Below are 17,615 nucleotides of genomic sequence, written 5' to 3' on the forward strand. Positions count from 1 at the left end.
AAATAAACAGGAGTCTTCATCAACAACACTGCACCATGGACAGCTTTCTCCCGGCGGATTTTAGTTGCAGCCCTTGGATCCTTAGCTTCAACGACATGGACACTGAGACACTCATCAACCCTTGGAGGTGGTCGCTCCTTTGAAACTAGTCTGCCAACGGTACAGAAGGAACAACAATGCCTAGGATGCTTTGGACATTGGTTGCTGATGTTTGACGAGGGAACTCGAGAGTGCTTTCTAGCCAACGTCCTCGCTACCTCTTCTTGTTATTCAGAGACGACGATATCCCTTCCTCCGCTACTTCACCCAATAGATTCGCTTGGCCATTGCGCTCTGTCGTCACAAACTCCCCCTGACTGCACTGTCATGTTTGTATGGCGCTCGTCGCCGGAGGCGGTTGCATGCGGCAGGTTTGTCTTGTACTGCCGCCCCGGTGACAAAGAGTGGACCAAGTACGAGGTTGACTTTGACAATGGCCACGAGACTCTTTGTAATGCTATCTTTGGATCAGATGGGAAAATGTACGTTGCAACTAGTTGGAAGGGCCGATACGTTGTCATCGACACCAGTGGTGCTTCTGTTGAGAAGATTGGTATGGTGGTGCCCCCCGATACATGCCCTATGCATCATCCATATCTTACATTCTGGGTTGAACCAGCAGATGGAGACATCTTCCTGGTGCGGTTCTATCTCCACACCCATCGGGCACTAGGGGTCACCAACATCGACGTTCATCGTATGGATACGACGACCGCAAGAGGATACGTCTGGAGAAGGGTTGAGAGCATTGGTGGTGCCACCTTCTTCCTCGGTGCAAATTGTGTGGCAGCAGTGCCTTCGTCTTCCTCCGCAGCTGCTGCAGGAACAACCGATGACCAGCAGGCTAACTGTGTCTTTCTTTTGCTGTTTTGCTGCGATGGTATTCGGCTGTATTCCGTCCGGTTGGATGATCGGACCATAAGCTTCAGTTTATTGCTACCTACATCATGCCCTGACCTTGAGGATTTGCTCGATACATGGTCTAATTTATACTGGACATTCCTCTTCCTCAAAGGTATGTAAACATGCCTTTTGCAAAGCAAATCAATATTTATTTCACTTTATATGTGCATGTTTTACTAGCTTGTTATTCTATTCTTGCGTGCAGCTTTAGGCAGGAACAAACTAAATCCTTGATGAGCTCCACTGCCTCTACCACAAGCAAGGTCAGTCAGACAACTATCAAATCCCGATAGATGCTTTAATTTGTGTTCAAACCAAATAATACATATATAGTTCGAATACGTACACATTGAAATAAAATATATACTCAAAAGGCAAAGTGCAAATAAAATATATACTTGCTGAACTTAATATATAAATATATGCATAAATATATATTCAGCTTTTGTGTAGGTGAATAAAAATATAGTATCGGTGCAAGACAGATATGAGATGATGTCACCAGCATCAGCATGGTCTGGACTCCCTATTGCGTTGATAGAGCTACTTATTCCTAAGCTGTCGTTTGTTGACTATTTGCATATACGAGTTGTTTGCAAACAATGGAATTTGATCGAGAAGCCCATCCAGCATGCAAGAACACACCCAATGCTCATGAGCATTCATGGAGCATCACGTGGCGCGTACTATAGGTTGTTCGATCCCTTGGTTAAAAAACAATACGTTGTGAAGAAGGACAGCATAGTATTACATGGTAACTGGCCAACACTTCGTTTCTCCAAGCATGGCTGGCTTTTGGTAACAAAGGGCAAGAGGCGCATCTACGCAGCAAACCCATTCACCGGAGAAGTTTGCAAGCTCCCAAAGATGGATCGTCATTTGTTTCATGGTATATCATTCTCATCGGTTCCGAAATCTCCGGGTTCCGTAGTTTTTGCCATCTCTAAATACCCATGGCAGCGTTCTGTTGGTGTTATGTTGTGGCGAGCTGGAGATAACCATTGGCTCAAAGAAGAATTACCCTGTGATACTCCATTTTTCATGACCCACAGCAACCCAGTGTTCTTTGATAACGAGTTCTATTGCTTAGGGGTCCATGGGAATCTTGGTGTGTTCAATCCAAATGACATCACATGGAGAATCCTTGATAAACCAGAGCCGATTCGTGCGGATGCCGCTGATTATGCAGATAGGCTCTGCAACCTTGTTGAATTCAAAGGGGATCTGATTGCAATTAATCTTCAGACCATATGATGCCAACCCAATTGAGATGTACAAGCTTGACCAGTCTCTGATGTCATGGGAAAAAGTACTGCGGTTGGATGATGGGGTTTTATTTGTTGATAACTGGAATGCAACTATCAAATCCTCCCAGGAGTATGATGGGTGCTGCAACAGAATATATTTGCCATTCTTTGGATATGATGAAGTCGAAGGCTGCAAAGAGGGTCTGTTCTATGATTTGGAAGCAGATGGCCAGTATAAACCTGAATTCTACGGGCTGACGGAACCGATAAACTCCTTGTGGATGGAGCCGAATTTTAGCCGGCATCATTAGCAAATTTCTTAAAAATGCATGCAACATGTTACTCATTTTTATTTCAGTCATTCCATAGTAGTCATCTAACAGCAAGCATGCATTCAGACACCTGGTAGTCTTAGGTCGTTGGAGATTATGTATGCTACGTACGGGGCAAGCAGTGCCTCCAACTCCAAGGAAATCTATAAATTTCTCTTTCAGTGAGCCTCCTTGAAATGGCTGGCGCACATTTCTAGTAAGTCCATGCCAATCATTTGGCTACAATAGTAATGCCAAGAGCACCAATCATTCGGGATGGAAGATGGGCTTAATTGGCGCACGGTTCATTGGGCGGTAACTTCGCAAAAATACCATCGTAATTAAGCACACATAGTTAATAAACAATGAGCTAGCTAGCTGATCGGAGAAGCCCAGGCTCCAAACGCAGCATATGTAGCTATCATTTGACGGACAGATCGAATCGAACGACACCAAGGCCATCGCTCCAAAACAAACAATACATCTTTTTTCTCCACTGCTAAATCAAACCCAGCCCAGAGACAGTCAGACAAATTATTACCAACCGCCCTCCATCGTCACTCGCACAAGCACAGACTAATTAATAGTTACGCGCGGTAATTCGTGCGGTCAGCCAGCAGATTATTACCATGCTCTGCGCATACATGCATGTCGATCGATACGATGATAGCGATACACACCACACAGCTAGTAGATATGATATGATGATGGCCATGGATCGATCAACAATAATAATCTTGGGTTGGATATGATCCACAGCTGCAGCAGTGTGCCTAGGATGGCAGCTGCTCCATGCTGGTCACTTCCTCCATCTTCTGATGCGCCCGGGCCTCCATCTCGCAGCACTGGCACGGCCGGCTTAGCACCGCTCCGTGCCCGTGCGCGTGCGCCTGCGCCTCCACCAGCACGGCGGGCTTGCGCGCGATGATGACGGAGTTGATCACCTCGCCCTCCGGGTGGTGCACGGCCAGCACGTCGAAGCCGCCCCGCCGGATCTCCTCCGGGTCCACCACCGGGTACAGGAAGCCCCGTGCGCCGTGCGCGCTCCGCACCACCAGCGCGCCGCCGGGGGCCATGTGGCGCCCCAGGTGCTCCACCACGCGCGCCTTCTCCTCGGCGGCCATGCCCACCAGCGCCGCCAGGAACACGACGTCGTAGGACGCCAGCTCCCGCGTCACCAGGGCCACGTCGGAGGTGCGGAACGCCATGCGCGCGCCCAGTTCCGCGTCGGCGCGCACGAGGCGCCGCGCCCGCTCGTTGGCCTCCCCGCAGATGTCGTAGTTGTCGAAGGACGCGGCCGGCAGGTGGCGCGCCGCCAGCACCAGGGAGCTGAGCGGGAGCGGGCCGGAGCCCAGGAAGGCGACGCGCGCCGGCGCCGGGCCGGGCACGTGGCGCGCCAGCAGGCCGTGCTCCAGCTCGCTCAGCAGGATGTAGTTGTTGAAGTAGGGGAAGAGCGCGAGGTGGTCGAGCGGGTTATCGAAGGCGGCCAGCAGGTCGGAGTAGTGCGCCTCCAGCAGGCCCTCGGCGTCGGCGCAGAGGCGGATCAGGCGCGCGCGCATCTCCTGCAGCTCCGGCCCCAGCTTCTCGACGTCGACGGCGCTGGGCGGGACGCAGGCCGTCACCAGCTCGGTGAAGAGCGCGTTCACCTCGGGGGACGGGCTCAGGGACGGCAGCTTGGCGATGGCCGCGGCGAGACCGGCGATCTTGTGCACGAGTGCTTGGACGTCGTCGTCGTCCTCCTCCTTCTGGACTTGTTGCTGATTCACAGCTTGTTGGACCAGCTCATCCTCCTTCTTCCCCATGTCGACGACCATGGCGCGTGGCGGGCACGGTTTCGTCGTCAGCTGTGACTGACTGCAGCAGGTTTGGTTTGCTTGGCCGCAATGGCAATGGCACTCAGGCCTGAGGGGGGCAGTTCGTTTATATAGGTAGCTGACGAGCAGAGCAGTTAGGTGGTGGGCGGGGGGACCCAAGTGGCAGCGACGGTGGATACGTGCCGCTCCAGGATGTAGCATGGGGCCCAAGAGGCAGCGACGGGGGGCGTCGGTCAAGATGCATGCGTCCTCGACCGTTGGTTCTTCCGTTCCGTTCAGGCATTCAGTCTGATGGATGGCCGCCCGGCCCTTGGGGTTCACAAAACTCCCAGCAGCATCTCGCCGGCGTCGTTTTCCTTGCTATCTGCTCCGGCCGCCCATCTACCTGTCAACGTCAATCGACCTTGCACTAGCTTGTAGTACCAGCTTATTACACACAAACTCAACTCAACCCTTGATTTTTTATTTTCTTTTTCTAAATTATGGATCCTTGATTTTTTATTTTATTTTATTTTCCTAAATTATACAGCACGTACAACTCGGATACTCACAGCACAAACATCCTCGAACTCTCGAGCTTAATTAAAAGAAGATCGTAGATGCATGAATTAGTAATCAAAGGATAGGGGACATTGACCACACGAGGTCAATTGAACTATATATACACATATTTCTGTACGTCTCTCTCGCCTTTATTTACGTAAATGACAATGCACCGACCATATTTCTAGGTAAAATTTGACCAGGTGTGCGTTGCAACCCGAGGTCAATTAAGCTTTTTATGCTTTGTAATTTGGCCTAGCAACTCGACGACAAGTGCTTATCTAGCTTTGTTCGATATACGATTCTGACTAGGTCTGTGGTCGTCGTCTTAAAGGACATTTTCACTACGGGCAAATTACCTTGTGCAATTCGATGAAAATAAACAATCCTATCTCAACGTCATCCTTGTTAACATTTTATAAAAGGAAAAACTCGCTTATTAATTATATTCTGGACTACGTACTGTCGATGACAACGATGCATACAAACATATATACGACACGTCAAATTATCCACGCTTATCTTTGTCGCCGATTCCATTATGCGCCCCCGCCGGCCCTAATATAGCAAATATTATTAGGAAAAAGTTCAGATTACTCCCCTCAAGTGTGAACAAAATCCAAATAACTCCCTTAACAATTTTTTGGTTCAATTTGGCCCATGAACTATGTTATTTGGTCCAATTTGCATCCTAACACAATATTTTTTTTATTTCTCCACACCCAAGTGGAATCTTAATTTAAGATTTTGTAAGGTTGTAGTGGACATCATAACGTATGTTAAAAAAATATATTAAAAATTTTTCATCATTATTTTTCCTATAATTTTGCATTATAAGGGTTAATTTATTCTTAAATAACAGACCCTTGAAAAATTCTTGAAATATTTTTCTAAATTATTTGTATGTTGTTTGCGCTATCATCCTGTAGAATTTCAACATAAGCAATCTTCCATACATGGATAAATAAAAAGGATAAATCTTAGTAAGGGAGAAATGGGACCAAATAATTTAATTTAAGGGATAAATTGAACCAAAAAATAGTATAGGGGTTTATCTGGACTTTTAAGATACTTGAGGGGAGTAATATTATGGACTTTTTCCTATTATTTATAAGATTGCATTACTACTTGTACTTTCATTATCCACTGATTAATTTTTAACAATTATGTCTTCTAGAATTACTAGCTCGTGAAAATTAAAGCTCAGGTTTCTAGACTACTAGTACTATATAATAATGAGAATTATATATATTTGTGCTGCTGAGAATGCATGTACGTTGGTTGTTGCAAGCAAAGTTAATAATCTATCGGACGGATGCATGACTAATCAGTTCATTCGTCCACATATATGTGTCTGAGTTCATACATTTCATGCCGCCGGCCATGCGTATGAATGTAGAGCTAGGAATGTTTCGTGTTCACACAATAGCTAGCAGAGACGTGCCTCACCTTCTGACCTCAGGGAAAATAGATCATATATATGGCTTTTTGATGAGAAATTCAAAGCATAAATAATATAATATACGAAATAAAACATGAGAATAGTATTATGAGACATGAAATGAAATAAACATTAGCAACATATATAGCTACTAGCTAGGACTGTGTATCGCAATGTGTATGTTTTAGGTAATTCATCTGCTTGGCACCTCAGTTACCAATATACACAACTTGAAGAGATACGACTGCTATTCATGGATTTATAACAGCTAGCTAGTACGTAATAGCTAGGCCCACATGCATGCAGCAGTATATGCATGTGCAGAGTATCAAACGGCACTACTCGTGCACCAGTGGATCGGAGAGGATTACACACAATGGCAATATATAGCACTAGCACCTTAGATTATGATGACATACTATATATGTATATATAAAAGAAAAATCTATTCTAGACGCGTTTGTAGCTACTTCTACATGTGTATTTCATAATGTAGTAGTACGTATCTGACCCAATAAAAGGTATGCACGAGGTGTATGTGATCATACTAGACCATCTGTGATGGTATATACGTTGGGTATGTGACCATATATAGAGTACGTGGACATACTTAATTTTATATACTAATACTAAAGTATAATAATATATATTTAAAAAATAGGGATGCTTTTAAAATTTTTCATATATATCTTTTTGAAGTATCTTAGAATAAGTATATGAACATACTCAAAATGATAAATAAGTATATGGACATACGCACGATGATATACTGATGGTGAGAGTAGCTACACGCGAGTGTAGATAAAACTTGTCGGAAAAATTCATTCTATCCGCGCTTGTAGGTACTCTTACATGTGTATATCATGATGTAGGGCGTATCCGATCTAATGAAAGATATTTGCAAGATGTATGTGATCATACTAGACCATCTATGATGGTGTGTGTGTGTATATATATATACCCAATTACCGACAAGACTGCTGCTGCTACTAATAAAGTGCCCCGGATTCCTTACAATAAATATCTATCTATCTATCTATCTATCTATCTATCTATCTAGTAATGATGATGCATATATACTTGGAGAAGAGTATATATGATCTCAACTGTTCTAGTTATTTTGTCATTACCAGCATCAATATATGCAAATAAACTGCAACATTAATACTGGTCTGCAACAAAATTAAATAAAATTATTACTGGATGGTTGACTTCTCAGAATTAAAGTTCTCCGATCCCTCTTTTTCTTCGATCAGGGAATATATCTATCTATATATATACGCATATATATCTGATCTGCAACGAACTTTATGGTTGTTCTCTGAATATATGGTGACACACTTGCCATCATGCACCTGAAAAGGGCAGCTGCAACGAGGGATGTGGTCATGCTAAAAAGGATCATATCGATCGGGTGGTGGCCTACATCCACGGTGACCAGCAGTATCCAAATTTCAGCAAGTGCCGAGAGACTACGCGTAGGAAAGGTGACCCCATTAGACTATACTGTGATTCTGGTGACTGTGTGACAATATAATCAATGGGACTAACAAAGTGTGACAATATAATCAACGGAACTAACAAATTTATTTATAAGATCATATTTATAGAATTTCTAAGTTCCATGGATGGAGTCCAATTCATATACAAGACAATCCAAATTGCAATTAAGATGCTCAAATTATAGTGAAAAATCAGGGATGGATTGGACAAGTGGCAGCAGAAATCAGGCGACCGGTTGAAACAACGCCCTTGAAAATCAATGGGTCATCGACGATCAAGTGAAGGAATATCAGTTGCACAGTTAAACCGATGGGTATCATCGATGGTGCAAATGAAGATGTCAGTGCTTTGGTTGTTTAATGCTCTAGAAGGTTTCTTGGAGCTGGAGATGGCTGCCTCAATAAAGTCTTCGGCACCGATTAAACTGAAGCGCATCGGTGCATTGCGTCGATGCAATGACTTTAGCAGTTGTAGACAATTGAAGTTCAACGGCTACCATGCAAACTCAGTGTCACCGGTTAAATCGACACTTATGACCGGTTTGACCTACGCTTTAGTCTTTTTGCCTAGAAAGCAGGTAACAACTATGAGTGGATCTCTGGCCTATATAAGGAGTCTTCCCGAATTATTTGAGGCTGCTGGAGTTTAGGAGAAGCACATACACATTGAAGAAGACCTCCAAGCCATCCATAGATCTAACTGATCACATTCATAGGCTTTAGCACATGCTTTGAGAGTGTTGGTGCTAGGTTAGATCTAGAGAGAGTGAGAGAGCAAGGTGTTGCTGCCTTGTACATGGTTCTAGAGTGAACCACCACTGTAATATTGGTGTGCCGGCCTCTTAGAGTCTTTGTGACTCGCCGGCAAGTCTTCGACCCTCCGGCTTGGTGGGGAGCGGCGACGACGGCTTTGTGCGGGGGATGAGGAGACCCCTTGTTCGTGGGAAGCTCCGTAGTGAAGGCGGTATCAAGGTTACCGAGAAACTTAGCGTGAGCCTTAGTGGTCTGGCTTTTATGGCAAGTCAAGGGATGTCTCGGAAGAGATTTGGTAACCGGGAAGGATACTCTTTGTGAGTGCTTAAATAACGTGGACTAGGGGGGTTAGTGCCTACCGATAGCACAAGATAAATGCTCGCGTCAAGAGTTTGCTTCCTCTCATCTCCTCATTTATGTTTCCGCACTTCTTGCTCGCAATTTGTGTGCCTTTGCTTTCTTAGAAAGAAATAGCATAAAGCTAGGATTGACTATATATTGCAAAAATTATTCTGGAACGAGAGTTTCACACTAGATGAATCATAATTGCATATCTAGATAGCATGTTCTAGAACAAAATTAAGATTTTAAGTTGGCCTAATTTACCCCTTTTCCTTTTGTAGCACCAATTCTTCTTTCACTGGAGACAGGATGGGCCATCCCAAAAAAGAAAGACACCGCGAAGCGTTTCTGTTTCAGGCAACAATCAGTAATAGTGCCAGCGAAGGCACACCGGCAACTAACACTACTAATGCTCTGATGAATATAATGAATAATAGTAGCCAACAGAAGGATGATATAATTCCACATCAGAAATAAATACAGTAGGAAATAATATAATAGTAGCCTATAGCTAGCTAAAAATGCGACGGCTCGACGCGAAATCGGTTTGGCGCTTTCTGGGATTTATTTGCTGCTGGGTTACCACTATTCTTTGATCAGTCTAGCTCACCACCGCCGCTCGTCCTCCTCCTCCTCTCCTTTTGGTTGTCACTGTTGCGAGGTGAGGCAGTAGGAGCCATCGAAACGGCAAGTGCCTTAGCTTGTTGGCCCTTGGAAATCATCGGAAGCCACCAAAAGAACGAAGCTCGACTTGCTGCTGCTGTACAACCTCATCACCGGCCGGCAGCATATATCTCATGATCAATCTATTTGACGATCGATCTACAGCAGCCAGAGCCAGTTGACCCAACTTTATTCCGGTGGGCGATAAAAATATATGTTGACGTACTGCAGCAAAAGCTCACACGCACCAAGGCACTGCTATGACTGCTGCGGTGCATGCAGTATAAGGGGGAGAATAACCGTTTTGGTCCAAACAACGTAGAAAAAAACAATCTACAATTTGAAACGGATGGAGCATACGTAAAGAAGCGAGATAAGAGGAATGCAATACGGAACCTGTGCTGCATTGAATTATTATTTGATCGCTACTGTTTTCAGCTAGCTAGCTGCTGCTGATAGAAAAAATAATGCAGAGACGGATGGATCGAAATGGATCTCCACTCGCCAAGTTGCGACAACGACACGGACGACGTTGCGTTGCGTGTATGGGCAAAATAATGAATGCAGAGGGGCTTGTGGCGGGCACGAGTCTTCTGGCTAGGATCACAACAAGATATATATATGCATGCTGCTTGCGACTGACGCAACGCAACCAAATTCAATTCAGACCATGGATCGATCGGGTTGCTGCAAAGCAGGTCTAAAAATGCGCGCTAGATAGCTCCATCCATGCCAATCGATTCTCTTCCTCGAAAACGACCTGCATGCATTTCTACTGCTACCTGTCCTCCTGTAATGGTACGCACACCAATTCCTGCCCAAAAAGTAATGCATGCGACAGTGAAACGGTAAAGCTAGCGCCCAACAGCAGATTATTCCAAGCGCTGTGCTGCCATCTAGTGCTTGGTCGGCATCTTCTACTATCTTCTTTCTTTCTTTTTTCCCTCCCCCGGCCGGGCCCTTGCTAGTTAGATTAGACGAAACAATATTGACTCGGGATCAAAGGTGCTAGGAAGAGCAGCCGCTATGGTATTTAGCCCGCTAAACGCCGTAACCGGCGATTTAAAATCATGCTCACGATTTGAGCTAAGTTTGCCTTGGATGTTGTTTTTAGGGGGGGTCTACGGCCAGCAAGGAGCCAAGCCTGAACGATTATATTAATATGTGAGGTTGTACATATTAGAATTTACATCTTTTAAGTTGAGGACACCGCTGCATTCACAAAGCCAATAAAAATCAAGGAGGCATCACCGGCCGGTTTCCAAACAAGGTCACATGACATAACAGCTCTAACTATTTGTATTTGTAGATGATATATAGGGGCCATACCGCTTCTCTATGATTAATTAGCTTTCTCTTTGCTTTGTCTGGTACCAAACAGAAACAGTGGCGCGCACGCACAAGGTACGTATCACAACAAAGTCCAAGAGAAAATGCATGGCTTGACGGAAACAAAGTCTCCGGCCTGCATGCCATCCACCACCAGTACGTCATTGCCCCATTGGTCAAATTACAAAGTAGACAGTGCTTCCAAGTTTCTCTCAGCTAGCTCAACAGTGCAAATAAGATGCCTGCCAATGAACTCAGCAATTGGTCAAAAGATCGAGCAGAACATATATAGCTTTCAACAAGAACGGTTCGTTCACATGCATCTTGCTAAGTTAATTTCTTCGGGTTCTTTATGTGGTGAGATCAGGAAGACTTTGCAAACAACCTAGCTATCAAAGCAAGTTAATCCTCAAAGGAATATTTCTAGTCACCAAAGCACATATGAAAACGGACAGGTTAGGCATCTAGTCTAGTCCAGTTAATTAGAGCAAGCAAACGAGACGATGCGGTGGGCCTCCTGCTGGTAGAGCGAGGACAGTCGTCATCAGCTAAAATAAAATATTTACCAAAGCAATTCCATCCTCTGCTTTCCCTTTTGCAGTTTTGACATGGTTCTGCTTAATATAACAAACCATTCTGATAAAACATTTGACCACTAAATGTAAGACGTCTTTACCATTAAACACGTGTTACTGGCCTTATAGCTCCATTTCATCATCAGGACCACATTAAAAACTGGAGATGTACAGCAGGTAAGCCTGTATTCAAAAGCACCACCCATACAAGTTCCAGAATGGAACTCCCAAGCTATCAGCTATATACAGAGAGATGTATGTATATCAACAAGCAATGATGTGTAACAATCTATACAAGTATGACTAGTGGCTTTGAGCTTCGTGTTACAAGAACATAAGAGAACCTAAAAGCATGAATGAAGCAATACTCTTCTGGTAATCTTGGCGATCACGAAAGCAATACCCAAGGATGATTTTGTTCTGTGCATAGAAACCAATCAGTATCATCGAATGCTGTTTTTTGACTTCCTAAAAACAATTTGAGCAAAGGTCAACCGCACCAGCTTGATCTGCAAAATAACATGACATCAGATTCCTCAGCCATAAACTGGGGCATCAAAATGTACTGGGGAAGCATTTCAGTCCAAAACTCAATAGCTCCGAATACCCAAACAAAGAATAGCATGTCCCAAGCACAACCATGTACTTTGTACAGCATATCATTCTCTGGTCCCACCAGTATTTGGATTTTAAACTATTGTTCACTCCAAACCCAAATCAAAGAAGTCCTAACTCATCCAGGTATTACTTGCACAAGTCGCACAAACAACAGATTAATTTTATACTAAAGAAAAAGGCAACTTACATAAAAAAAAATCCTTACCAAACTAGATATCTTAGTGAAGTTTAAGGTCAAAGCTTCATGATCCAGTACAGCATCAGTAGGTGATTGTGATGCGCCAACATTCGTTCCGAGATCCTTGATGTTCCCAGGATTAGTTGCACAGTACTTCTGCAGCCACCTATCAGTCTCCCAGATTATATGCATAATGCTCTCCCTTGCAGCATACTGGTGCTGCTCAAATGGGAGAATCACCAAACGGCATGGCACCCCATGACCTTTCAAGGCATCATATAATTGTCTTGACTACAAAATTATGCATAGATTTTAGTTCAAGAGTAGCAACTGAAGCCATAGGAAAAAAACAAAACGTTCAGTACTCAAATAACCCGCAAGCTACTGTCGATACCTGCATTGCTGTTGTTACTTTGCTGTCATCTTCTCCATGAATCAGTAGAATCGGTTTCTTGATTTTGTTAGCTGACATGAAGGGACTCATCTTAATATTGGTATCGGTAGCCTCCCATAGTGTCCTTGTCTCTTTTTTCAATAAAAAAACAAAGACAAATCAAAAGGCAACATAAACATGTTTAGCTTAGATAAAGGATGATGCATTATGCAGTTAGGTCAGGCAACTGAAAGCCAAAGGGAGTCAGTGTCCTGTTGTAAGCTCCAGAGCGAGCAATTCCACAGCAAAAGAGATGGGGAGCATGTGCTAAGAGGTTAGCAGTCATAAACACACCATATGAATGACCACCCACAGCGATTTTGTCAGGAAGAGCAACCTGATGAAATAGTTTATATGCTTAGAAGTCACCATGAGCAGCATGTAACATAATACCTTTTACATTCTTAATGGCAACTTCATATTCCCATGCTAGTTACTTCCAAAAGACTCAAACCCCCTAAACAGGATAATCCGATAGGAGGATAATCTAAAAGGAGGGGACTGAAAGCAAATATCAAGCACAGTAGGAAAACAAATGAAACCAGATAAGCACAATAAGTATGTGAGATCAGAAACTATTTGCATAAATATAAAAGCAGGAAGAAAAATATTACCCCCCTTCTCACAACTTCATTTACTGCTGCTTCAGCACTAGCAACTAGTTGCTCTATGTACCTAGAAAGAATAATGAAGTTTCACAACTCGATCAAAATATGATGCAATAGCATTATATCTAGTACTTTAATGTTTTGCTAGAGAAAAAATGAACAAAGATAAGTTTCAAAAGGATGAGTATGTGATCAATGAGTATTTGAAAAATAACTCCAAAATTGAAGCTCCATATTATTATTTCCAGAGTACAGAGCAGCACAATCATATTGTTATATTATATATTACTGAGTATAACACTACCTGTCATTTCCCTCTTGATTTCTTTCACCAATGAGAGGGATTGTTGGGTCGGCAAGAATAGCAAACCTGTAGGATGCACCAATTATAAGCTTATATGATAAACATCTTCGACATGTTGGAAAGCAATTTTTTAACAAGAGCATAAATAAGTCGATAACATCAAGCAAGGCATATTGTACCCTCTAGCTAACCAAAGAAGAGGAAAATTGTTGCTGATGCGTGCAAATTTGTTCGGTGAGCGACAGACTTGCCCAGCAGCCTCTTTGCTTTTAAATTCTCCAGGATAAGACCAAATGAGACATGGGAGAGGCCTGTCTTCTGACGGACTATAGCCTGGAGGTAGATACAATGTAGCAGTAAGATTAACACCATCGTCCCGCTGGTATCTGATTATTTCTTTCTGCAACAGTGCCAGTTGGGGATATGGATGTGGGTAATTTGTAATCTGGACTTGCTTCTCGTTTGGCCAAATCTTGACATAATACTGGGTGATTTCTCTTCTTGACTCTTTAGACACAAGTAATTTTAGTTGATCAAGCTGCACTTCACATTTAGGATGTTATGATATAACTGCAAGGATAGATTCATAGTACTTTTCTTTATCACTTTCCCATATCCGCTCCTTTTCTCCAGTATTTCTGTAAGGAAATAAGCACTGTCCCAGGTTATGTTAATCTACTTCAAAGACATAGCAAGTAGGACATGAGATGCGCAACATAAATGCTTGATGGAGACAAACGTACACATTGAAAAGATCAAGAAATGGGGTGCTTCCTTTTGGTGTGGCACCCCTTCCCTTCAGTTTCTCTTAATTCTTGCAATCACAAGAGTGCCTGCCAGAGTTCTGCACATCACTGGAGAACCTGGATTTGAGTAGGCGTCTTCTGAAGACCTTTCAAATAATAACCGTGGTTTATGATCTTTGAGGTCAGGTAATATAACCCATGTTCTTGTTATGCGTGTCTTATACCAGTATTCATAGACCAGCGCGAACGATCCATAGCACCAATAGCTCTTTCTGTAGATTTGACAACCAAAACAATGGTTGTAGCAGCAAGGGTCTGATCAGCTCAATAAAATATATGTATGTTGTGTTCTAGTTTTGCATATATCACAGCCTAAATATTTTTAGGAAAATTCAAATTTAAGTAGTTTGGTACCTGTATCGAAAGTCAAGTTTAAGTAAGACTTGAGGCTTTTCACCATCCAAAGGTTCGGCAGGTTCCATGTAGACTATATCACGTGGTGATACTTCAATGTTTGCGTCTCCTCCATCTTGTGTCTCCACCCTTCGAAAGTATGATATGTGAATTTCAGAAAATAACAATGGCACCCAGAAAGAATTAAGTATGTACATGATTAATTAGGTTATGTGACTTATGTCGATAGTTTTATTATAGGTCAAAATATATGGTCACATTCATAAGCCACTGATTCTGTTATATAAAGAGTGGTCACCTTCGCACAATCACCATGAAGGTGTGCGGATTCAAAAGATAACTACCAAATGCAACAGAAAGTACAATGGACTCGTGCTATAAATACCACGAGATCATGTTTGGTCAGTTTGGCTTGTCAGGATTATAAAAGCAATTACTGCAGTGAAGCTGCATCATCAATCGAAACATTAAGCTTACCAATATAATGTTGAAGGCATAGCAGGCCTCCACCTGATTAAACGCTTTCCCTTACGGACACTATTGGCTGCAACAGGAATATCTTCAGCAAGGGGCAAATCACAAACTTCACGGACAAATTTACCTTCAATCGTCCACAGCTCAACCTTTTTTGGGAACCTTTTATATGAAACTATAGAAGAATACGGCCGGTGCACAGAAGTAAGCATCAAATATTTCTCATCTGGTGAAGGATTGAGAGAAATGTATATAGCAGGAGGGACAAACATTTTCACTGTCCCACCTAATGTAACCAATACTAACTGAGAGGTTGCATAGAAATCGAACAATTCCTCTTCATGCAAATCTTTCAGCATTTCTTTTGTGGATCTCATCTGAATGATGTTTCTCTGCTCATTAGACCGGATCCTTGGACCAAAAGGAACCAACAGCTTCGTAGGTGGACCTCCACGTGATGAAGGAATAGTGCAAACCAATAGAGATGAATTGATCACCCATACCTATCTGAAAAGCATCAGAATAAGAACGGTGATTTATGGGCGAAAAAAGAACAGAAAAGACAGTCCATCTGGAAAGTTATGGGTACTCACAGCTCGAAAACAGCATTTAACATGATGTCTGCTGATTTAAAAAGAGGTCGAGCTTTTCCAGATTCTGCATCAGCAATCCACAATGCTAAATTGCTGCCACTGTCCACCTACTCAGGTGCATCAAGCCATCAAGTAGACAATAGAATCATCAACCATTTAGCCACTAAAGAAGTGATCTTGTTGCATCATACTCTAAAGCATCAACTTATCACCTCATCTTCATAGCGCACAGTGAATGCCACGTGCTGACCATCTGGTGACCTGGAATTCAGAATTATAGAAGAAGTCATAATTTTATTTAAACCAGAGAACAGAGAACATGATTAGGGAATAAAAACAGCATGAAGTAACTCTTTTGCATACTAAAAGAATGAAACTTTGTATTATAATGGGAAAACTACCATCCCACAAAATTAATCTTTGCATTGTCATTGCATCCGTTAACCACCTTCTCTGGGCCCAAAGTTCCATCCTCCATCAGCAAATGGATATTGATCTCGGTATAAAAGGACCTAAGAAAGACAGATGCAAATTAACTGAAGCAAAGTTATTCATATTCTCACAAAATGATAAAATTTTCATCACTTACATTCGACTCCTTGTGTTAGAACTTGGATCAATCCGTATACCAGCAAGGATTTTATCAGGTTTAGCAAGCTCTGACAATGGAGTCATAGCTCTATGTTTTAGGAACATGATCCTATCTCTGCGAGGGGAGATATAATAACTAGGATTTGGTGGCACATCAACAATCCCTTGAATTTCCTTTGGAGGGAGACGATATCCATTATCTGTGGGCAGCACATCATATTAAACTAGATATCAGTTCTGCACATTATAACGTGCATTTGTCTGAATTTCTTAACTCTCTTAGAAATAAGTAGTAGTATGAGGATAGATAAACACAAACTAAACAAAGAGGCTTCATCTTGAAGAGATGAACCACCGTCGGAACTTTGACAAGTTCGCCTACTTACGATTAGCCAGAATCCCAGCACAGTTAACCCACTCGAAATCAGTGCGGGAAACGTTCAACTGAACAGTACCCAGACAAACCTGTAAAGGGCCATTTCGGCATGCGAATCAACGAAATCCCCAACATCTACCAGATAATACATCGCCAAATTTACAGTTCTTTCTCCGACAAGGCATGATAATGATCAATTAAAGCTTAGTTGGGTCTTTTTCTACAAAAGGCAGAGACCCACCTATATCGTCTTCTTCCAGAGCAGGGCCGGAGAAGGAACCGGCGGCGCACTCCGCCGTCGCGAGGTCGATGCGCCTGGCATGTCTTCGACGAGGCAAGAAGCGCAGAAGCCTATGGCTATGGGATGGAGCCGAGGAAGGTGGTCCGGCGATGAAGTTGGCAAGGGAAAAGCACACGCGCTGGTCAAATCTCGGAAGCACCATGGACAAGCGATTTATCGATACTGAAACTGTTGGGGTGTTCAGTGTTCTTGTTCTTCCTTACGGATATATCGACGTTATCACTGTCACGCAGAAAATAAAATATGAGCGTTCACATATTTTGATACTTCTTTTCCAAATCAATTCTTATTGAATATGATCAAACACTTAAAACTCTTATCACAATAAATAATAAAATCTTAGTTTAGAAACGGAAAAACCTAGTACATTTACATCATTCTTCTTGAATGTATCATATTTGAGAAAGAAGGTAGTATATCTTTTTACGAAAGTACTTTGGTACTACCACAAATTTATTATAATGTATGCGCCAAATAAACAGAAAGTAGCTAACTTTAATAAGAATATACAACCTAT

General features: G+C 42.8%; 1 protein-coding gene and 1 pseudogene across 1 annotated transcript; both read right to left on the reverse strand.

The window, feature by feature from the left end:
• Nucleotides 1–2,820: 2,820 nt before the first annotated feature.
• Nucleotides 2,821–4,407, reverse strand: LOC112880351 (nicotianamine synthase 3-like). The gene has a single exon (XM_025944928.1). It carries the CDS (start codon nucleotides 4,312–4,314, stop codon nucleotides 3,274–3,276), a length of 1,041 nt encoding a protein of 346 aa, XP_025800713.1. The 5' UTR covers nucleotides 4,315–4,407; the 3' UTR covers nucleotides 2,821–3,273.
• Nucleotides 4,408–11,565: 7,158 nt separating this feature from the next.
• On the reverse strand, nucleotides 11,566–17,291 carry LOC112882410 (annotated as a pseudogene).
• Between the last annotated feature and the right edge of the window lie 324 nt (nucleotides 17,292–17,615).

This window comes from Panicum hallii, chromosome 2 (assembly GCF_002211085.1).
Source record: "Panicum hallii strain FIL2 chromosome 2, PHallii_v3.1, whole genome shotgun sequence".
In the NCBI taxonomy this organism is placed as follows: domain Eukaryota; kingdom Viridiplantae; phylum Streptophyta; class Magnoliopsida; order Poales; family Poaceae; genus Panicum; species Panicum hallii.